Below are 24,618 nucleotides of genomic sequence, written 5' to 3' on the forward strand. Positions count from 1 at the left end.
AAAGGAAGAAAAATACACACTCAATATTTATATATAAATGAATGAATTATCATAGTCTAGCTGTTCTTAGTTTTAAAACAGGGCTTAAAGGCACATTTTTATTAAGCCCTGGTGCTCTACTGGCTAGCACTGTAAGCTGCCAATCTTTATATTCTTTATATTCTATTTTAGTCTCCCAGGGCACCCCCCCATCTACACCAATTGGCACTTCTTCCAATATAAAAAATAAAAACTTAGCTTGAGTACAAACCAAAGTGTGTTTGTATAAAGCATTTTTCTCATTCTTCACATCATATAGGTGCTGGAAAATTCTCCGTTTAAGCTTACGCTCAGTCGTTCCTATGTAAAAAGCATTGCAGTTCTCACACTAAGCAATATAAATCACCCCACTGCTATTACAGTTGGTATGAGTTCTACCTGAGATAAATTTGCCCCTACCTTTAATATACTCTATGTAATATATAGGAGAACTGAGCACAAGTACCACATTTAAAAGTTCCCATTTTTCTGTTACTTAACCTATTCCATTTATTCCTATTCAAATCCAATAAATCGTTAATACTCAACCCTCTCCTAAAAAGAAATCTGAATTATAGATAAACTCACTAAGCTATGTATAAATCCCTATGTCACAAGATGGGTTGCCAACTGACTCACTGACAGAGCCCACACTTTAAAAGTAGCAGACTCCAAATCCGACTTCAGACCAGTGAAAAGTGGAGTACCACAGGGTTCAGTCCTGGGTCCTCTCCTTTTGGTATCTACTTTTCTGAAGTACAGGCTAACACAGAAGGTCTTTGGCTAATGAAGTTCACAGATGACTGCAAACTAGGAGCCATAATCGAAACTCCTAACGATGTGGACATCCTACAAAAGGGCCTCATTGAGACAGATGCCTGGTGTCAAAGCCATGGCCTCAAGCTCAATGCCAAAAAGTGCACTGTCATCACTTTTGGTAAAAACTCTGTATTCATGAATTACCACATAGGCGGTAGTCTACTTAACACCAAAAGTGTGATAGAGACCTTGGGACACAAGTGGACAGTAGTCTCTCTTTTGATAATCACATCGCTACAGTAGTCAGGAAATCCTTCTACATGGCACACCTCATCACAAAAGGTTTCTCATCTAGGAAAAATTAGGTCATTGTTCCCCTCTACTCATCACTCATTTGACCCATTATAGAGTACAATACCCCTTTTGGTATGTACTTCACAAGACATCTACAACAACCGGAAAGGCCGCAGATATACCTCACAAAGAGGATTACGGACCTCAAACAGATGCCCTACACAAACTGTCTCAAAACACTCCAGCTTTACTCTGTCGCATATCGCCTACTTAGAGGTGATTTCTGCCTAACATACAAAGCTATGTCAAACCCAAAACTGTTGGACATTCTCCACTTAAAGAAATACCAATCCCTCCGAGCTACACTCTCTAGAGACCTAAACCTTGTCACCACAATAAACAGAACATGTTGGATAGATAGACTCCTGTCCCAGAGACTTCCCATATTCTGGAACAAACTACCTATCTATATCAAACAAAGCTCCTCATTAGCACTCTTCAAGAAAAATCTTGATGATTGGATGGGAAATATGAAATTCACCCCAGGGATCACTTCTGTGGCTCTGCTCGACAGGGGCACAAGAAAATAATTTTCTTGGGTGGCGAAAGCCAGGGTACCTTTTTGGCTAGGCTTATATAGGCGCTAGGACCAAATAGCTTAGTACTTACCTATGAACCTATTTAAGGTGCGTCTTAGAAATAGCATCCAAGTCTCAAAAGCTAAGAAACCTTTTTCATTCTGTACTAATAATATTTGTAATAATATTAGTATCACCATTAAAATCTGTTATAAAAGCCCCCTTATATTCAACCTCATTATCCTTCTTATGATTAAGAACCACATTATTCCAGTTGATTTTGTGTCTGTGTGCACCACTGTTGTTTCCTAAAAGGGAGGAATCTATCCTTTCTTCTTACCTTGACTTCTTCAATAACTTATTCAATTAAATTCAGGGATATTTTCTCTCCATAAACATCTCCTTTAATTTATCACACTCCTTAAGGAAATCTTGTTCATCAGAAGTCATTCTACATATCCTCACATGCTGACCCTTAACTGTACTTATCTTCTACTTACAAGGATGAGCACTAGAATACAGATATGTGTTTGAAAACATATCCTTATGATACACAGTAGATTCTCAATTCATTCAACTTATGAATCGTAACATCTAAATAATTAATTTTGTCATATGAAATACTATATGTAAATTTTACAAAATCAGCAGAATTACTAATACAAGTAATAAATTCTTACCTCATTCCTGTTCTACCTATCCTTATCTCAAGGATGTCTCCAAATGAGATGTCATTGGGTGCTGATTTGGGAGACCCTTCTCCCTCATCAAAGTCAGCATCCTTGGTGACGGACTCCTAGGATGACCATACCTGGCTGGGTGGTCTGGAAGCTTTGGGCTGGCTGTCCCAGTGGAGTAGAATGCTGAGGATCATGGTGCAAAGTCAGCTGAAATGTTGAGGGTGTATCTGAGAGGGGGGCCTGTCTGACCTGCCAGAGCTGAGAAAACCCTCTTCACAACCTCAAAAGCAGACCGATCAGGAGAGAAGGCAGTCAACAGAGCTGAGAAAGCAAGTTTCTGGCCTGCCACTTCCCTCGGCTCCAAGAGCCATCCACCCGAGGCGGAAGTTGGAGTCGAGTTGTCCAACAATAAAGCTCCGAGAGGAAGAGGCAGCTCTAAAAGCCTAAGAGTCAATCCTATCCATTCAGATTCACCCTGGAAGCTTCGGCTGCAAGAGTCATCAGGATCCGAAGATGTGTGTGTGGGGGGGGGGTGCACTCAGAGTAACAGTCAGATCCAAAGACAATGCTCTCTTTGGATACAACCCAGAAGGGCCTGGAACACTTGGATCCAAGGACTCTAACACCATAGGTTGGGTCACAGCAAGAGTTATTACCAGTGGAGTAGTAGAGGAACGGTGTTCCTGACCTAAGGGGGTAGTAACCATGAAGACTCTCTTCTGAAATTGCTCTGTGAGGAATCTCCTCATCATCCTTTCCACATCTGCCTCCATGAGACTTCTGGAGGAATGAGAGGACACCACCGAAGAAGACAAAGTGCTGCTCCAAAAAAGGGGAGGGCACCCTGGAAGGGACTGGATCCACCCTGGGTGAATGCACAGTACGAGGCAATGGCTTAGGATCTGGGGACTTCAGATCCTGAGTACGTTTTGTCAGATCCTGAGTACATTTTGTTGGATCCAAGGTTGTTGGACTGGAAAAGTACTTGGTCAGATCCCAGAAGACTTTAAATCCAGTTTCTCCCTCTTTTTCTTTTGCTCCGAGGATGCAGAAGCTGAAGAATCCAATGATCTGGACTGTTTTGAAGGGTCCTTAGTTTTAATTTCAGGAGAGTGAACTCCAGATAAGGCTTCAGAGAATGGAGCTGGCAATATACCCGAAAAGATTAATTTGTTGTCTCTCTCTCAAATGAAGCTTTTGGAATGAAACCATGACAAATGTCACAATCTTTATGTAGGCATTCAGAACTTAAATAACAGACATACACATCGTGGGCACTGGAAAAAGGCATTTTATGCCCACATCCCTCACATTTTTTTAATCCTTTCTCAGACATAGTGAAGGAAATTTTTAATAACCAACAATAATAATTGGAAGAAACCACTAGTAAAAATAAAATACTAGACTTTTTTTTTATCAAGAAGAGAAAGAAGGGTTAATTAAATACTAAGAAATTGGACGGAAAATACCCTTGCAGCGAAGAGAGAAATGGGGTATGAAAGGCCTACCAACAGTGGTAGCATAGATTACACCAACAATTATATAAAGGAGTGTAAAAACGAATAAAGATAAGAGAACACTTAAGGAATAGAATAAACTTTCTATCAAAAAGAGATTTATCAAAAAATAGGGTTTGAAAAATAAGATTTTAAAGGGAATTAATGAGTTAGCCCGACAGCCGCAACTGACCACATTTAGACACGAAAGTGGCAAACGAGATCTGAGGAACGTTAGGCATAGCACATTATGGGTGGGAAAGGAGCTCGACAGTCTGTTGGAGGCCATGAGCTAGTGTAACAGCCAAGTCAGATCCGAGTATCGGATCCGAAGCCATCTGTTGAGGAATGAATGAAAATTGGCAACATCAGATCCTATGTCTTCTCAACGAGTCAGCTTGTCAGCCCATTACAGATGCCATCAGATTTAAGAGAATTATAGTGTGTGTTTCTGGGAATTAAATAGATCAACCAGGTAATAACTGAAGAAATTTATCAAATGTATCTGTCTTAAAACTGCTCTGGTAGTGTAGAGGGACAAAGCTCTAACTACAGCCCAGATGACTTAGGTTCAATTAGTGGCTTGGGCAACTGAAAGTTTGGCAGAGAAGGATGGATGTGTCCTTCCTGGTTAGCAGTGTGTTCACTGATGGAGTTCCCTAAGGGAAGGTATGAACCACAATTGATAATAGTGAGAGGTGGGGAAAGGGAAAGAGGGTGGGGCATACAGGAGCAGCCTTAGGCCAACTGGTGCCCTAGGCAAAAGGTCTTCATGAAGCCCCCACCACACCACACAGTGCCCCCATCTTGGTCTACCTACGACAAATAAATACTGGAAAAGCCCCCCTGCTAGACCGGTGCCCTAGGCGGCTGCCTAGTTGACCTATGCCTAAGGCTGGCTATGGGGGCATATAAAAAGAATTCCACCAGATGGAAGCACCTTAGGATCCATGACCAACCACAGCACATAAAAGAACAGTTCAATAGATAGCAGGATGGCTAGTAGATCTAGAGTGGATGTGGGCCAATGGAGGCCAGAACGGTAGCATGAGGTCTGAGGGGTCCAAAAAAATGAAAATAAGCACCTGTCTTAAACAAACTGAATACTTACTCTAGGTATGGTAACTTGAATTGACCAATACACACAAGAGAGTTTTTAACTACTGTCATGGATAACAATCTGGAGAACTCTGCCTGCAACAAATGTGATAAATAATTCTCTAAGCTCCTGAAATAATGTAGCCTTTGCTTTAGATGTGAGTAGAAATGGAACATCAAGCCTAATGGCTTGTTAATGACGAAGCACATGGGAACCTGAACGTTTAGAATGAAGTGTAAAGATGGAATGGAAGTTGCATTTTCTGCCCTCATACACTCTTGAATGTAGGTGCACATTCTGATCTATATTGTGTCTTGCACACAGTTCTAAAAAGTACTTCTAATTTGCATGTTAGCCATACTAACATACTATCCAGGATTTGAAGAGTCTGAATTAGCAGGAGGGATGGATTTTACACTCAAAGATTAAGAATGAATGTTAGAATTTTAGTATGGCTAATGTCAAGTGCTCTATGTCATTCATTTCTAACAGATGCTCTCGTTCTGGGGGGAAGGCATCTTAGTCAGCTTTTCATATTACACAAGAAACTGCATAAACTGAAACATTTATGCTAATACACTTAACATTCTTTCCCTGTTTATCATATGACACATGAAGAGATCCTGCACATTTAAATATGTTAGTTCATAGGTTTTCAAACATCGTCACAGTGAGCATACTTTAAAATCTCCCAAAGTCCTTCCGCCTCTGCTGGGTATCACAAAACTACTTTGAAATGCTTCACACAAAAGAGCATATATGCTGCACTGCACTGTACTGAAGCAGCTCCAGGCCTCCTACCAAAAATGCATATACACCTAAAATAAACAAGATCTAGATTGGTACATTATTTTATTATTCCTTTTCAACACAGATGCACATATTCACTAACTGATATTCTTCTGCATTGAGCCTGATCTCATATAAAAAACAATATTACATAGTTAAAATGTATACCAATTTCAGACTTGTATGTACCTCTCCTGTAAGAAGCTGGCCTCCAAAGAGAGGCTACATCATTTGAGAAATTATGCAATTGCTGTATCTAATCTGGGAGACTTACTAAATGGCAGATCATCCAAAAGAACCAGTAAAGTATATGCAGTCCATAATGGCTATGATCATCTGCTGGTTTAGCAATTTATCTAAAGACAAATCATATACTTTTTTTAAACACAGTATAACTGCAATAACAACATTTATTTTAAGTAGGAAAGAACAGCTGTCTTAGATTGTCCAAAACCTACACCCAAATTATGACATGTAAGCACAAGTGAAATGCAGCAAACTGCCTGATTATAGCTTGCAGTTTTAGCAGAAGGGTACAGGCAGTTTAATTATGCATACTAATTGCTTCTTACTGGTTGTTGTCTTGATCTTGAAGTTTCCAGTCATCATAATCATCAGTAGGTTCCTGCAGAAATACAAGAAAAAGAGGTTCTGAATCACTCAAAAATTTTTTAACTGCGATACAGAGTAGCATTCACATAAATTAGGGCAACAATTGCTATATAAAGAAGATTTTAATGTGAACTGTTTAAATGGGTTTTGCTTTGGTAATTAAAAAATCCTTTAATTTTTTAAATCATATTCAATGTGTCAGAAAAAAATAAAAAAACAAGTTATCATAATAACAGACAATCATAAACATCTCAATCAGCAAATCAAACACACCAGATATACAGCATGGCCAAAAAAGATGCTGTGCCAGTTTTATTTGGAGACCATCACTTTTGAGGTTTTACATGTAGATCTATAGTCAGATGAATCTCTATATTAGTTCATCGAAAGACATCTTTGAACACCTCTCAATTGACACCAAACTGTCGAAATTCACTTCTGCGATTCGCAGAATTTTTGCCTGTCTACAAACCTAGCAAATCTGCTGGGCATTGTCTGTACTAGTACAAGGTTGCTAAGACCTAGAACTCCTTACCTGTATCCATCACATCTATACCTTCCCTCCCATCTTTCAAAACCACTCTGAAAGAATTCCTAGCTAAAAATCTGGCTCTGTTTTTCCTCAAAACCAGGATAAAGTACATCCCTAAATATGAACAAGTACCTTTTCATGCCTTATACCTCCTCACTCTCCCCATTTCACTTACTGTCTTAAGGCTATCTATTTCTCTTCCCTGACTTTCTCTCTAAATATACCATAATCTTGTTTTTCCCTCACTTCATATTGCAATTCCTGTTTGTATTAGACTAACTTACCTTTAATTTTTCTCCAAACTTGTCTAATATTTCTCTAACTATTAAATGATTGTCATATACCTTTTATCGATTCTTAACCAATGTTTTTATATTATATCTACTTTTTATAATTAATCATCTGCAGATGTTTTTGTTTTATTTTTGAAGATTGTATAATTATTGTTCTTAATTTTTATTTTTTTTAATAATTTGGAGCTTTTCTTCCTAGGCCTCCGCTGAAAACGAGCTTCTACCCATTTGGACTTTCCCAGTAATCAAATGCCAATAAATACACAAATATATAAATAAATAAAAATAATTTCATCTGATACAGTGATGGAGCACTGGGACTGCTTGTTAATCCCTAAGATTTACCCAAGGGAAAAACGTCCCGTCTGCTATCCCTCATATAAAACAGACATAATAAAACAGACTACCCTTTATCACCTTTGTCTGGATCACATGAAAAGTACTGACAATCAGTCAAAAGGCTCTCGGGAAGTAGGAAAATTCTTGCTAAATAGGCCTACCCTTATCCATATGATGAATATTGGCTCCTTGGAAAATAAGCTAGGAAAGTTCCTGTCACATCCTTAGACGAGAGCAATTAACTCACCTTAAAGTGGCAATGTCTCCTTCTTGGAGGTTATTTGGTTGATAATGCTTAAATTGGGGCTTCACACCCAAAGCATAAACTGTTGATGTGGTAGTGGTAGTCCAGCGTGTCTGCTGGAGAGATGTGCTTAGAAGTGTAAAGAATGCTGGTTCCAAATACATTAGTCATATCTAGCTTTGCAAACATATAAAAAGGAAAAGACCACCTATTGCAGACTTTATGAGCAGCCTGTTTTTGCCTCTTTCTGTTAAACTTTTGTTGATAGTTTCCTGGGACTATAGCGGGTAGACGAAATATGAAATTCAGCTGCTACCTCTTACAATGCTGGTTGACAAGATTACAATTACAAAACAATTTAATTGTTAATACCCTAGAGTCAGATGGCCTCTGATATATTCTTAGTCAAATCTAGTAGTCATAGTCCTTTATAGCCAACATAACTCTAAAAGCAGTGCACTAGGAAGTGACTAACCCAAATAACAAAATAGAACAGGGTAGTTACTATACAGCCTTTAGAAATTATAGTTATTCCAAAGCAATGAGTGGTAGGAGTGTGTTTATGCACATATTATACAGCATATCCAAGAGGACTGAGCTGAATGCCCACCATGGGCTTACAAGGTATGCTGAGGAGCTATGCACGTCAACTACTGCTCCATAGCTGCAGGAGTTTGACCAGCAACCCAGTTACAGACTACTTAATACTAGCATTATAATTTATTTTTATAAAAAAGACTTGGCAATAGTTTATGTGCATTTTATTTATTTTTTATTTAGATATTTGTCCCTCTGACCCCTTCTGGATATTTGTACAGATCTTCATCTATCCGTATATACATACAACATCAAAGCTCGACCCAGTGCTTAATGATCATGACCAAACTTCCAAATAATGCTCAAAAATACTTTTAAGTCTGCAAACTGGTTTCACTGCTTGTTATGTAGCTTCTTCACTGTTAATGAAAAAACAGAGTTGCAAGCATCCTGCTTTTATATAAAAAAATCAAATGAAAGAACAACCACATGATAAAAAAATCATGTGACAAACATCCATCAGCAAGGATTTGTCAAAGTTTTGTAAGTTCATATACAAATCATCAAGACATTTAAATGAGTAACTTATCACAATAGAATGCACAAATGGTTTGTGCATTACCACAACAAATTTGCTATCAAAATTAAGATCTTTCAAATACTAAAGTTTTCAAATTTTCTGACCACGAGGTTATGGGGTGGAGGAGATTTAATTTACAAGCATGACAATTAAAAGGCACCACTTGAAACTCAGTGTTAGCCAGTGTTGCTTTTCTATTAATCTACTAAATGTTCTGACAACATGCTTTGGAACTATATAACTAGGTACAAATGTCAAGCTCTTATTTAAAACCTGTATCTGAGAATCATTCAGCAAGACACATTAATGCCCAAACTGTTAGCATCATGAGGGCTGTTTATTTATAAACACTTAATGGAACCTAAAATGCCTGGACAGCGTCCATCTTTTCATCTTTTTCCTGCTTCCCAGACCCACTAAAGGGCAGCAGATGTCGATGGAGCATTTAATGTATCGACATTAGATCTGAACCAACAACAATCAATATAAGTCACAGATGAATCCTCATCAGTGATATAGTTATCAAGGCTCCTTATTACGCTGTCACAGATGCAGGTTGTCGAATGCATCTTTGTCGAACTGAAAAGTGCAAAAAAGACAAAATAGCAAAGCGGCATTTCAGTGAATTCTTTCCCTGAAAAGAATTCACTTGACCACTTTCGGTAATTTGCTGTTTTCGGCACTGTAGTGCAATCTCATAGTTAGTATAGTTAAGAAGGGTTGTGTGTGTGGGGGGCACAGTCCCCCACGTCGGGGGGTGTGGGGGACAAAGCCCCCCACATTATGTAATGTTTTAGAGGTTTTTTTTTTTCGGAACAGCGATTAATCGCTGTTATGAGGTTTCAACGTTGTAAGCTTTCGCTTACATGGGATTGATTATGTGTCGCTCGCTCTTCTGAGGTTGCGATATCATAATATAGACCCAGTTATCAAAGGAAGAGGAGTCACTAGAATGCAGAATAAACAGATAGCTCTTTTTCCATGTTTTCTTTTAGAACAGCCTCCCTGCCCTGCATTATCAAGATTAAATTTCACATTTCTCCTTCTATACCTCTGAAAGGGGTTGCCTCTTGCAATAAAAAAGTTATGTACTTATAACGTTCCATCTGTGCTGTCCATTTTCATTCTTCCTCAACTGTTGTTGGGTTTGGATCCAATCCTAGAGTCTGACTCGGATGTTACTAAAGCTCGTGGCCACCAAAAAAAAAAAAAAAAAAAAAGCTTTTGAGCTGTTCCCTTACCCACAATGCACCAACCTCTAACTTACCTCAGATCTTGTTTGCTGTTTTACATAAAGTATAAAGAACAACTATAACTTTCCTGACAGAAAGGCAATATCTGGAGCTGAGTATTAAGGACAGTAGTGTCCTTATTACCTCTCACTCTTCCAGAAGTCCATTGTGAGAAGGGTTGGGGAAGAAAGAAAATGAACAACAACAGATGGAACATTATGGTTAAGTACATAATTTTTTTATCTGATGTTGTCAATTTTAATTCTATCCTCAACTGTTGGAACAGAGTACCCAGCTACTTAAAATCCCTGATGGACTCTAAGGAAGGATATTCCGAACACAGATGAGCCAAAGACTGCCCTTCCCCTTGAGACCAGGTCGAGTTTGTAATGAGTGATATATGTATGAGGACTAGTCCAAGTCGCAGCTGCAAATATATCGTCCATGGAAGTTCTAGGTAGAAATATTGAAGAGGTTGTCATGGATCTAGTTAAATGGACTCAACGGTTTTGGTAAGGTTATATCCAACTTGTTATAGATAAATGAAAAACAATCCATCAGCCATCTGACTAAAGAACTGGATTGCCCAATTTAGAATACGCAAAGGACACAAATAATTGATATGTCGTATTCATTTCTTTTGTTCTGTGTACATAAAAATGTAATAGCCTGTGAACATCTAATAAATGCAACATATATTCACCTTTATTTTCAAATTTAGGAAAGAAAACTGGCAAATTAATAGATTTACTAATGTTGGATTCTGACATCACTTTAAGGATAAAGGAAGAATTGGTATGTAATATGACTATCTTTATGAAAGATCAAGTAGGGAGGTTTAGAGGTCAATGCTTACATTTCTGAAATTCTTCTAGCAGAGGTAATGGTCACTAGAAAGGTAGTTTTCCAGGTCAGGAACCTAAGATCTCACTTAGCTGCTGGTTCAAAGGGAGAATGAATTAAGGCCAGCAGTACCTAATTCAAATCTCACGGTGGAGTAGGCTCTCTATATGTGAGTCTCAGCAGGAGTGTGCTTCTCAAAAATGCTTTACAAAGTTTAGACAAAGCCACAGAAGAAATCTCAAATCCAATATGAAAATTAGAAATTACTGCTAACTGAACCTTAATTGTTGAGGAGCTAGCATCTTCATAAAAAAAATGTTGCTAAAAATTCTAGTATACTTTGTACAGGAGCAGAGAAGAGTCAATTAGTTTTTGTTGTGCTCAGCATATAAACCTTTTCCATTTGCTTGTGTAAAGTTTTCTTGCAGAAGTCTGGCTATTAACAAAATTGGAGAAACCACACTGTCAGCTTAACGTCTGAGATATCCAGATGAATCAAACCGGTCAAGTGAGTCTGGAGGTCTGGCATTGGAACCAGAATCCAAGGTTGGAAAAGCAGATGAGGCCAAAGGAAGGGGAACCAAATCTGTCGAGGCCAGTAAGGTGCAATGAGGATGACTTTGCTCTTCAACCTGGCAGCCTTCTGTAGAAATTTTGGAATTAAGGGAATTGGCGGGTATGCATAAAGTAGACCAGCGGACGAATCGCGGTGTAGAGAATCTCTCAGTGATTCCCCTCATTGGGGGGATTAGGGCAAAATAGCTGCTGCATTTGTTGTTTAGGGGAGAATCAAAAAGATTGCACCAAGGGTGGCCCCACTGATGGACAATCATTTCTGCCACTTTCAAGTTGCAAGACCACTCGTGAGGTAGTAGAATAGACTTGCTCAATTTGTCTATTGCATTGGACTTCCCTGGAATGTGCATTGCTATCAGAAAATGGTTGGAAGATATCTCCCATTGCCACACTCTGAGGACTTCTCGACACAAGGGGTAAGACCTGGTTCTTCCTTGTTTATGTACCAGACTACGGACGTGTTGCCTGTTTGAATCGCAATTGTCCTGAAAGGGAGAGAGTCTTGAAATGCCTGCAACTCTAACAGCACCACTCTCATCTCCAGAACACTGATATATGTATTGACTTCTTTGGGGGACCAAGTGCCTTGGACTGTTTTCCCTAGGAAGTGCTCCACCCACCCAATCAGGGAAGTGTCTGTGGTTACAACAGGCTTGGGTCAAGGGAAAATGAAAGGTTGATCTTGAAGAATTTGATCTGATTGAATCCACCACCAGAAGTATCTCTTGCATGCCTGAGTAACTCTTATTTGGGCTGGCATGCATTGATAAAGAATTGACCATTGTGTTGCTAACATCCATTGAAGAATCCTCATATGAAATCTCGCTACAGGCACAAAGATTATGACAGCTGGCATTGACCCTACAGCTTGAAGGATCAACCAGGCTGAAATTCTGGTACTGTAAATTATTTTCCTGACCTTGAATCTGATAGTCTGCACTCTTGAGAGAGAAAGAGAAGATGTCCTTGATATCATGTTGAAGACTGCTTCTATGAATTCCAAAGTTTGAGTCAGTTGTAACAGATTTCTCGTAATTTATGGTTATCCACAAATGAGAATAAATCTGAAGTACCTGATCTCTTGCTCTTATTACTACATGCTCAGTCAGTGTGGTAATGAGCCAGTTGTCTAGATATGGAAACATTCAGAATCCTTGCAGTCTCAAGTGAGCTGCTGCCACTGCCATGCATTTGGTGAACACCCTGGGAGTTGTGGTGAGTCCAAAGGGCAATGCTCTGAACTGACAGTGATGGGCTCTCAGCCGGAAGGGTAAATACCTTCTGTATTGTCTGTTCATTTTTATATGGTATTATGCATCCTGAAGGACTGTCGAACACATCCAGTCATCCCTGCCCAGGAAGGGTAGAATGGACTGAACCGTGACCATCCAAAACTTTGTATTTCAAACTGACTTGTTCAAGATGCTGAGATACAAAACTGTTTCCAGTTCACTGTCTTCTTTGGCACTAAAAAGAATGCTGAGTAAGTTCCGGATTCTATCTGGTCTGGTGGGACCTCTTGAAAGACTCTTTTTCTAGCAGCTTTTGTATTTCTACTGCTGCTGCTTTCCTCTGACTGGGTGGAACATAGGACATTTTGCCTACAGTAGAAGGTGTAAGAGAGAACAGGGAATGATATAAACTCTGGAAATGATCCTCTGTACCCAAGTATCTCTTGTTATATCTTGCCAGGCTCTCTGGTGCTGAGATGGTCAACCCGGCTTCCTTTCAGGACCGCTGACAGGGTCTACCAGAGAAAGAATTTCTGGACCCCTGGTTTTGATGGCCTCCCCTGCCATATGAGCATCGCTGTCCATTAGAGTTTCTCCCTCTGCCCCCAGAAGAACCATCTCCACGTGTCCTGGAAATGATCCTGGGACTTTCTGAACCACATTTTCTGATCACCTCATTGATTCCTAGAAAAGGATCTCTGACAGATGAAAAAATGTATGCCCACTGCAGAGAGGATATTTCCATCCTTCTCTCACCTGGAGAGTCTGTCTTTCGGTTTTGGACCAAACAATGAACTGCCGTCAAAGGGTGCATTGATGAACAAGGATTTGAAAAGCTCCAGAAAATCATATAAGTGCATCCAGGCATAGCTCCCTTCAGGCACCTTCAGCTATGTGAGATAAGCCTCATGGATGAATTTGAAATGGATTGGAGGGTAGCCAAATGAGAGGCCACAGAGGATTCAGCCTAAGAAATAAGGATTCCAGAAAGGGATTTTGAAAGTTTCTTGATCAAGTCCCTTTGTAGTCTCGTAAAATGTGCCAAATAGTTCAGCGACTTGATGGCAAAGGTCATTGATGCATATACATGGTTCCCAAATCTGTCCATTGCCCTAGACTTCCTGTTATGGGGATGAAGAGAAGAACTTTGTTCAGCAAGTTCCTTCTTAGTGGCTGCTGTCATAACCAGGTCATCTATGGGCACCTCCTTACTTCAAAACTCTTTCTTGATAGGTGGAGCCAGAATCCGATTTGGCCTCATGGATTGGCTCAACTGCATCAAGTTCCTTCCACACCCAATTATAGCAAACTGGTAAAATAACAAAAAAGGCAAGCTGGCTGTTGACACTCTACACTTTAATTGTAAGCGCTTTTGTTGAAGCAAATGCCCCAACTTCTTCAGACAACTCAACACAACACAATAAACTCAATATATATTGCAATCAATTAGTTAACTAAAACCAATTAAGCCCATATGAATTTAAAAATACCAACACTTAAAACACCAAACATATGAAAATATAACAATCTTTCTAACTATTACTTCTATCACAATGTAAAAGCCTTTAATTTATCACGCAATATGTCATGTCATTTCTCAATTATATAAATAAAAACTACAACTTATGTACTTATAATAAATATTGAATAAATAAACAACATGAAAAATGTGGATACATGTTAAAAAAACTCAGTGTTATAAATCGAAGGGAACGTAAAGAAAAGACAGAAAAATTTGCAACCTTATTAAAATACCACAGTATAAATAAATTATGTAAAAACACATCAACTTATAGTTGTATATATAAAAAGCATCTAGTCAAAGTCTATCAAAATTATTCACTATCATCCCTTTTCACCTAGTTGTTCCACATGTGGTTCTGAGGGATCTAGATTTTTGAGGTGAAGCATATTCATCAAATCTGGGTTTGACATGGCCTTATATGTCAGGCACAGGTCACCTCTGAGCAAGCGGTATGAGACTGAATAGAGCTGGAGTTCTTTTGAGACCCTTTATCCTTTTGGTGAGGAACTTTTGGGGCCTTTCAAGCTGCAGCAGGTGTCTGGTCAGATACATTTGACCTCCCTTGATCTAGATGTGAATTATAGAAGGTTTTCCTAACTACTTTAGCAACATGAGTGTCAAAAAGGCTACTGTCAACCTGGGTCCCCAGATCCCTGATGACTTTTTCTCTGCTCAGTGGATTGCCACCTATATGGTAGCTAAACCTTGTTTTTCCCAAAGGGTATGACTATGCATTTTTGGCGTTTAACTTCAGGCCATGGCTCTGGCACCAGTTATCCGTTTCTGTGAGGCCCTTCTGGAGGATATCTGTGTCAGATGTGTTTTGGACTAGGGTTTGCAGTCATCTGCAAACTTTGTCAGCCATAACCCCTGTGTTTGCTTGTACTTCAGAAAAGTAGATGCCGAACAAGAGTGGACCCAGGACTGAGCCCTGTGGGACACCACTTGTGACAGCTGACATGGCTCCAGCAACTCTGACCCTGTGGGTTCTGTCACTTAGCCAGTTTGCAACCCATCTTGTGATGTATGGGTTTACATTCAAGCTGATGAGTTTTTCGATGATACCTGAGTGGGGTATTGTGTTGAAGGCCTTTGCCAGGTCGAGGTAGGCTGTATGGACTGCCTTTCCCTCATCAATGGCCTTGGTGACTGTCTCGAAAAAGTCAACCAAGTTTAAGAGGCAGGATCTGCCTTTGACAAAGCCAAACTGGGTTGGATCCAAAAAGTGCCTTAAGCTTTAAAATGCATTTAATTGAGGCATATTCATTTAAACCTGGTGGTATACGAGCAAAAGTACGAATTTGCCACATAAGTTCACATTCATCTAATTTAAGTTCCCATGGACCACCCCTCCTACTATATTCAACCTGTTGTAGGACTGTAAAAAGGAACCTATGTGCGGGATTATCCAAAATGTGTTTTGCTAAAGCATTTGTAGTTGTTTTCCTATGTATATTATATTGGTGTTCATATATCCTCTGTTTGAGTCTCCTTTCTGTTTTGCCAATATAATATGATGGACATTGTTCACATAGTGCCACATAAACCACTCCTTTAGAATCACAGCTAAATGTCCCTTTAACTACATAGGTTCTATCTCTAATAGGAAACTTATTACCTAACATACATTACATTACATTACATACCTTACATAACCTCTGAAGAACTTGACTTTCTACAATTGTTGAAAACATGTCAAATCAGGGTCATGAAACCTGATATGGGAGGGGATCTTGTATTTATGGACCGAATAGAATATGTTAACAAAACGCTCAAATGTCTTGAAAATGATATTTATGAACATGTTAGCCTAAATGAGGTCAACAGTACTTATAAGAAAATCAATAGCGCACTCAAGGACTTATTTTTAGAGGGTAGTATTATAGTTTCATAGTTTAGTACTAGGCTATCTGCCCTGGGGCATTTATAAGCCTAGCCATAGTGATGTGGCTTTCGCCACCCCATGTAATGGTACAAAAGTGTACAGAATAGATTTAGAATACTGTGCCTCTGTCTAGTAGTGACACAGTGAAGATCCCCTTACATAATAGAATTAGTTTACTGTGCCTCTGTCAAGTAGTGACACAGAGATGACCCCCGGGGTAAACCTACGATCTCCCATCCACTCGTCAAGATTTCTCTTGAAGAGAGTCAGTGAGGGGCTCTGCCTAACATGAACTGGGATTCTGTTCCAGAGTATGGGAAGCCTCTGAGTTATGAATCTGTCCCTCCAGCATGTCCTATTCATATTTGTGCTGAGGTTTAAATCTTTAGCTCTCGTGGTTCTGATGGATTTGGATTTTTTGAGGTGGAGCATGTCCATCAATTCCTGATTGGACATGGCCTTGTATGTCAGGCACAGATCACCTCTGAGTAGGCGGTATACTACTGAATAGAGCTGGAGTTTCTTTAGTCTGGGAGCATATGACTTATGTTGGAGACCCTTGATCCTCTTGGTGAGGTACTTTTGGGGTCTCTCCAGTTGTTGCAAGTGCCGGGTGAGGTACATACCAAATGGGGCATTGTACTCAATCATGGGCCTGATAAGGGAGGAGTATAGGGGTACAATGACCTCCTTTGATCTGGATGTGAATCCCTTCATGATAAGGTGGGCAAGGTAGAAAGTCTTTCTAACCACTTTGGCAACGTGGGTGTCAAATGAGAGGTCACTATCGACTTGGGTCCCCAGGTCTCTGATTACTTTTTCCGTACTCAGTGGGTTATTGTCTATGTGATAATTTGTGGGTACTTTGCTTTTCCCAAAGGGGATGACTATACATTTTTTGGCATTTAGTTTAAGGCCATGACTCCGGCACCAGTTGTCTGTTTCAGTGAGGCCTTTCTGTAGGATGTATGTGTCAGCTGGTGTATCGACTATGGCACCTAGTTTGCTGTCATCTGCGAACTTTGTCAGCCACAACCCTCCCATGTTTGCTTTCACATCTGAGAAATAAATGCCGAACAAGAGGGGTCCCAGGACAGAGCCCTGTGGGACACCACTTGTGACTGGCTTTGAGTCTGACATGGCTCCAGCGATTTTGACTTTATGGGTTCTATCCTTTAGCCAGTTTGCAACCCATCTTGTGACATATGGATTTACATTTAAGCTGTTGATGTATGATGCCTGAGTGGGGTATTGTGTCAAAGGCTTTAGCCAAGTCCAGGTAGGCTGTATGGACTGCTTTGCCCTTGTCAATGGCTCTAGTGACTGTTTTGAAAAAGTCAACCAGGTTCAAAAGGCAGGATCTGCCCTTTACAAAGCTGAACTAGGTGGGATCAAGTGTCTGTAGGTCAACCAGGTTCAAAAGGCAGGATCTGCCCTTTACAAAGCTGAACTAGGTGGGATCAAGTGTCTGTAGGTCCCCAATGTCTCTGTTTATGAGTTCCATAATGATTCTTTCCATAGCTTTGCAGACCAGGCTGATTAAGCTTATGGGGCGGTAGTTACCAGGGTCAGTAGAGGTGCCTCCTTTGTGGAGTGGGACCACTGTTGCTGTACGCCAGTGTTCAGGTACATATCCTGTAGTAAGGCTAAGGTTAAATAGCATTTTTATGTGCGGGTTTAGCTCCTCTTGGAGTTCACGTAGCACGCAACCCGGGATACCGTCAGGTCCCATTGATGCTGTGTTTTAGCTTTGCTGAGGGCGTTCTCACCTGGACATCTGAGATGACAGGGAGGTTACATTCAGCTGGGATAAGTATTTCTTCTTTTGGGGGTGAGGAGGGAGAAATTTGCACTGAACCTGTCTGCCAAAATGTTGGCAATATCTGTGGGTTCAGTGTATTTTTTGTCATTGTGAACTAACTCTGAGCATATCTGAGGGTTTCCGCCCAGGTTTCTAACATAGCAGAAGAAGGCCTTGTGGTTATCTTTAGTGTCCATAGCGATTTTTCTCTCAAAGTTGGCCTTGGATGTTTTTATGAGAGAATGTAGCTTCCTACTAGTGCTGATCAGAGATGCCTTCTCTTTATGGGGATTTTGCTCTGTCGTGCAGTAGCTTCCTTCTTTTGTTACACAATTTGTTTATGGCTGGGGTCCACCAGACAGGACGCCTGCCCTTGGTGGAGAGGGTCTTGGTTTTATTTGGGATTGCATGATCCATGCATTCTTGGAGATGTCCATAGAAAGCATTTGTGAAGGATTCAGCATTGTGGGATGTGGTTTCCACTGGCCCAGAGGGCTTAAAGGATACCATCTCAGTCTTAAGAAGTGTAAAGTCGGCTTTTGAGAAGTTTTTCATTGTAGTCTTTTGTGTTGGGGGTGGAGGTGGGATATGTATATCCAGGGTGATTAGTTTGTGGTCAGATCTCACTAGTGAGGGGTATACTTCCGGTGTGGAGCACTTTGTCCCCATGTTTGTGATGATCAAGTCTAGTATATTATCTCCCCTTGTGGGAGTGGTGACTAGCTGTTCCACTGCATTTGAATTTATGAATTCCAGGAACCTTTGGGCTAGGGTGTTAGGGCTAGAATATTGCACCCAGTCTATGTTAGGGTAGTTGAAGTCTCCCAATATGATGGTGTTTGGTGAAACATTCATATCCTCCAATGTCTTCAGGAAGGCTGAATGAGGTTCCTGAGATTGGGAGGGTGGTCTGTAACATGCTACCAGTTGTATAGCAGTTTTGCCTACGGTTAGTTGCACCTGGATGGTCTCTGATGCTTCGTGTGTTGCCACTAACCTGGAGGTGTGGGTGTCCTTGATGAATATGGACACTCCCCCTCCCTTTTTAGTTTGGCCCAAGTTTTGAGGCCGAAAAGCATGATACAAGGTATAGCCTGGTAGCGCTGGGGTGCTCTCAGGAGCCTTGAACCAGGTTTCAGTTACTGCACAGACATCGATGTTCTCCATACTGAGGAGTGCTTCGAGAGCCTGCATCTTGAGATTTTGACTTCTGGCGTTGAGCAGCATTACCCTTAATTTTTTTCCATTTTTGTTTTCTAAGGAGGTGGGTTTGTCTTTTGAGCCTTGCCTAAAAAAGGCACTATGGGGGTGGCAAGCGCCTTAGCCAATATCTGGAAGCCCAGTGGTGACAGGTGCATGCCGTCCCTTGCGAAGCAGCGTGGCTTGTCCAGCATGTCATCCTAAGCAGACATTGGATCCCCCTAGAATGACACCAGTAATTGAGCCAATTATTAAAGCTGATCATCTTGTCTTTGTATTGTGGCATCATTCTTGGTGAGGGCAAGATGCTGCTCAGGGTCAGGGTCATACCAGCCTGGGCTACATAATCGGAGAGCTCCTCTATGTCTCTTTTCATGTAGTCCAGGGAGGTACATCTCAGGTCATTCACGCTGGCATGGACAATGATGGAGTCATATTTGTACTTGCTTTGGAGTGACCTGAGTGCGTGTGTTATGTGGCGGATTCTAGCTCCCGATAGGCAGCTCACCGTTACCCTCTCCTTGTTCAGTCTGGTAAGTGGAACGTCAGTGTGTCTGACTATACAATCACCTATTACTAGTGTATCAGGCATGGTGTTTGGCCTTAAGGGCTGTGATTGTTTGACACACTGATTTATTGAAGTATGTGTTGCATGTGTTATGTTTTGAGGTGGTGGATTTTTGGGTGTCTGCTTTGGGAGCCTCTGTTGTTTTGGTAAGTTTTTTGTTAGAGCCTCTGAGTATGTCTTTGTGTTATTATGTGTTTGGTTTGCAGTTGTGGTAGGTCTATGTGGGACTGGGTTTGCTGTGTGTGTGGTTACCTTCTCCTCCTGTCTGGTCTTGCCAGTCCTGAGTTGAGAGAGTTCAGCCTCTAGTTTGGCTATATAGTTGCATCTCTCACATGTATTTGTGTTTGTTGGGAGGAGGAGAGGGTTGTCTGTGTACATGAGACAATTGTAGCATTGTCTCAAGATTCCCAGATTAACCAGCTGAACCGGAGAGGATGCTAGTAATCTACCACTCGACATGCTAGAATATTATAAGGGAGTGCTGTGCCTTTAAGGGAAGTGGGTACTCACAGGGGTGGTAAGTGGATGTAGTGCTTACTTTAGTTTGAGAGTGCTTACTTAGAAGAGAGGTTTTGAGAACAAGTGCTAGGCTTATAATAAAGCGAGAAGACTGATTAATATAAGAGTAGAGCTTTCTTAAGGGAAAATTTGAACAGCAGACTTGGCGGAGCCAGAAAAAGTTTAACCTTGTTTAACTGGTGCTGCGCTATGTGCACAATCGTGCAAAGCTGCGCAAATGTGGATTTTAAACAGGGAACTTCAAAAGAGCTAGAAATGGTCCAAAACAACCAATTACTACAAGCTCGTTTGCTGAGGTCACTCCTTCAGGGACAGATAGGCTGCTCAAGGCTCCCCACTCCCACTGGTGAGCAAAGAAACTTCCTTCTATCCAAGTAAGGCAATAGACAACACAGGAACTACACCACAGCCCAGAATACAGCAAAGCCTGTATACTGGTCTAAACTAGTCGAGGAGAGGCGGGAAAACAAGGATATTTTTTTTTTTTTTTTGTTTTTGAGATAGAAAGCACACAGAAATGCAGGAAACAGTAATAAATCACTTTAGTGGGCAGCCTCAACAGTTAAATTTAACAAACAAACAAACAATTAGCATACATATCTTGCAGTATTTGACTATGTCAGCTCCCAATAACACCCACCTTCTTTGGATCTCCGAAAATACATAAGAACATTCATAACCCGCCATTTAGACTCATTGTGGATGGGCGGGGGTCAATTACATATTCATGTGCAAAATTTATTGACAAATTTAAGCCCTTCATTAAATCTGAGCCACAAATATGTCAGGATTCATGGAGTTTTTTGGAGGGAATCAACAGCTTAGAATACAATGAAAACTATATTTTTCTCACAATAGACAAAGGATTTGTATACAGTAATACCACAAGAGTTAGGTATACAGTGGATTAGAGAGTTTTTAAACATGAAAGGTATGGATGAAAGCGTCATCTATGTGGTTGAGACCCTCCTTCAGCTAGTGTTGTCCAACAACTTCATGTTTTTCAATGGAGAATTTTATTTGCAAAAAACAGGATTCGCGATGGGGTCGCCCTGTGGGGGCAGTTTTGCAAATTGTGTAATGGCCTATTGGGAAAGGGTATTATTATTTAATAAAATATTTTTTTCAGGACAATGTTTTATGGTACACAAGACATCAAGATGACATGTTTTTCATTTGGAAAGGTGAGACCTTAACAGTTGAACCTTTTATTAGCGCTATTACAGAGCTAACTGACTTTTTGGAATTCACCTTCCAAGTAGATTCCGATTCTATTAATTTTTTGGATGTACAGCTAATTAAAGATAGAGCTAATAGTAGGTATAGGACTATTATATATTGGAAACCTACTTATTCAAATGCATGTTTACATTTTACAAGCAGCCACCCTTACCACCAGAAAAAAATCAGTTGTGAAAGGTCAAGTGGTAAGGGCAGCCAGAATGATCTCCTCTGATAGGGATTATGTATTAGAATGCGAACTATTGAAGAACATGTTTCTAAGGAGGGGTTATGCAGAATGATTTCTTGAACATATTTTTCAAGAGGTTAATGCTAAGAGGATCTCTGGGTATTTTAAACCTATAGTACAAAAGGGATATGGGGAAATTCATGAGCAGACCATTGTAGAATTTAGTCAGAGGAATAATAATACGAATAGTAATATAGGTAACAGCTTTCTGATTACCTATTCTATGGATGCTAGGAACACAAAGGACATCTTAGTTAAGAATTGGGCTATAATATTGGAGGACAATAGTCTAAACAAAATATTAGAAACAGGTCCACGTCTTACTTATAGGAGAGGGCCAAACCTGAAAAGTCTCTTAGAGAGGCAAAGCGATGAACATAAAGGAATTAACGGCATGAGAAATGCGGATGTTGCCAGCAGTGTAAATTTATTAAAACAGGTAATAAGTGTCCTATTAGAGATAGAACCTATTTAGTTAAAGGGACATTTAACTGTGATTCTAAAGGAGTAGTTTATGTGGCACTATGTGAACAATGTCCATCATATTACACTGGCAAAACAGAAAGGAGACTCAAAGAGAGGATATATAAACACCAATATAATATAAATAGGAAAACAACTACAAATGCTTTAGCAAAACACATTTTGGATAATCCCACACATAGGTTCCTTTTTAAGTCCTACAACAGGTTCTATATAGTAGGAGGGGTGGTCCATGGGAACTTAAATTAGATGAATGTGAACTTATGTGGCAAATTCGTACTTTTGCTCGTATACCACCAGGTTTAAATGAATATGCCTCAATTAAATGCATTTTAAAGCTTAAGGCACTTTCTAGGTGAAAAGGGACAATAGTGAATAATTTTGATAGACTTTGACGATGTCTTTTATATATATAACTATAAGTTGATGTGTTTTTACATAATTTATTTATATTGTGGTATTTTAATAAGGTTGCCATTTTTTCCGTCTTTTCTTTACGTTCCCTTTGATATATAACACTGAGTTTTTTAAGATGTATCCACATTTTTCATGTTGTTTATTTATTCAGTATTTATTATAAGTACATAAATTGTAGTTTTTATTTATATAATTGAGAAATGACATGACATATTGTGCGATAAATTAAACGCTTTTACATTGTGATAGAAGTAATAGTTAAAAACATTGTTATATTTTCATATGTTTGGTCTTTTAAGTGTTGGTATTTTTAAATTCATATTGTCTTAATTGGTTTTAATTAACTAACTGACTGCAATATATATTGAGTTTATTGTGTTGTGTTGTCTGAAGAAGTTGGGGCATTTGCTTCAACGAAAGCACTTACAATTAAAGTGCGGAGTGTCAACAGCCAGCTTCCCTTTTTTGTTATATTACACCCGACTATAGACCAAATCAATGAGCTTATTGGCAGGCTGAGTAACCTAGGAGGTAGACGGACAGCTCCAAAGGCCTCCAGAAATACTGATTCCTCTGGTGGAGGGTTGCTGGAGGGCCAACCACCTCTCCAAGGATCTCAAGAATGGATCCAAATGAGACATATTCTGGAGGTGATCGAGGGGGACCTTTCCCCCTCATCGAAATCAGTATCCTGAATGATTGACTCTTGCGGAGAGTCTAGATGCCTCCTCTTGCACTTCATCTTCCTAGGGACTTCCACAGTGTGATGCGCTGGTGAAGTGTTGGAAGAGATTGTAAAGCCCTGCTGGGTGGTCGGCAGGCCTTGAGCTGGCTGTCACTGTGCCATAGAATGATGTGGCTTTAAGTGCAGACACATTTAGGAACCAGACTAGAGATATGGGGGTACTGGATTCATCCATCCTGTCAGAGCAGAGAACACTCTCTTCACTACCTCAAAGACAGATCACTCTGGAGAGAAGGAAGACATTGGCTTCTGGACCGTTGCCTTCTTCTGCCCCAACAGCAATCTCCTTGAGGACGAGGTAGGAGCCGAGCTATCCATTGCTGAAGCTTAATGGGGCAGCGACAGCTCCAAAAACCTCTAAGTCGACTCCAATGCCTCGGACCTGACAAGGCAGCTTCAGCTCTGAAAGTCATCCAAATCTGAAGATGTCAGAACCAGTACACTCAGAGAAAGCTTCAGATCCAAAGATAAATGTTTCTTCAGATCTGAGCCAGACAAATCAAAAAGGGTTCGATCCAGGGACTCTGAAGCAACCAGACGGATCAGAGAAGCAGCGGCTAGTGGTGGTGTGGTAGATGGATGGGCTTCCTGACCAGAGTGGGTAGGATCCAGAAGAGCACCCATCTGTATCTGCACAGACATGGTTCTCCTCAACATTCTGTCCACATCTTGCTCAGTTAGATTCCTGGAAGAATGAGATGAGGCAAGGGACGGTGACCTGGAACAAAGTCTCTTCAAAAATGGAGAGGGAACCTTGGAAGGTACCGAGTCCAATGCTGGAGAATATTTAGTCCTAGATGAGCTCTTTGGATTGAAGAATTAGGATCCTTTGCTTTTTTCATTGGATCTGAAGGAGAGCAGATCCGAAATGGTTTCAGATCCAAGCTTTAGTAATGGCTGAGTAAGATCCAAGGATCGTATCTGAGCCCAACAACAATTTAGGATAGAATGAAAATTAACATCATCAGATCAGAAGTTTCTCTTTTATACTTTCTACATTTTCTGCCATTAAATTCATTATTGTCAAATATCTTTATGGAGGCTTGAAATTTACCAAAATGTTCAGTCACGTTAGGAAATGCAGTATGTTTATTAATCTTAGTGCGACATTCTTCAACAAAATGTTAAGTTATATCAAGCTGCTTTTGATAATACTCTCTATAATAGAAAGTCTTTTGAATTGGGCCCCATTAATAATGTAAAACAGAATCAGTAGTATCTATCTCAGTTTGTAGAGTAACACTTAATGTCCTTCCATATCACTGTTGCCT

General features: G+C 40.2%; 1 protein-coding gene across 2 annotated transcripts in view; it reads right to left on the bottom strand.

The window, feature by feature from the left end:
* Positions 1-24,618, bottom strand: part of LOC122805364 (mitogen-activated protein kinase kinase kinase kinase 2-like) — a 1,562,336-nt gene that overhangs the window by 633,619 nt on the left and 904,099 nt on the right. For both annotated transcript variants that reach the window (XM_044075456.1, XM_044075455.1), the window contains exon 15: positions 6,286-6,338. In XM_044075456.1, the coding sequence (XP_043931391.1) occupies positions 6,286-6,338 (53 nt within the window). The remainder of the gene's footprint in view (positions 1-6,285; positions 6,339-24,618) is intronic.

Source organism: Protopterus annectens, chromosome 6.part1 (genome assembly GCF_019279795.1).
Source record: "Protopterus annectens isolate FY-2018-M chromosome 6.part1, PAN1.0, whole genome shotgun sequence".
Lineage (NCBI taxonomy): Eukaryota > Metazoa > Chordata > Ceratodontiformes > Protopteridae > Protopterus > Protopterus annectens.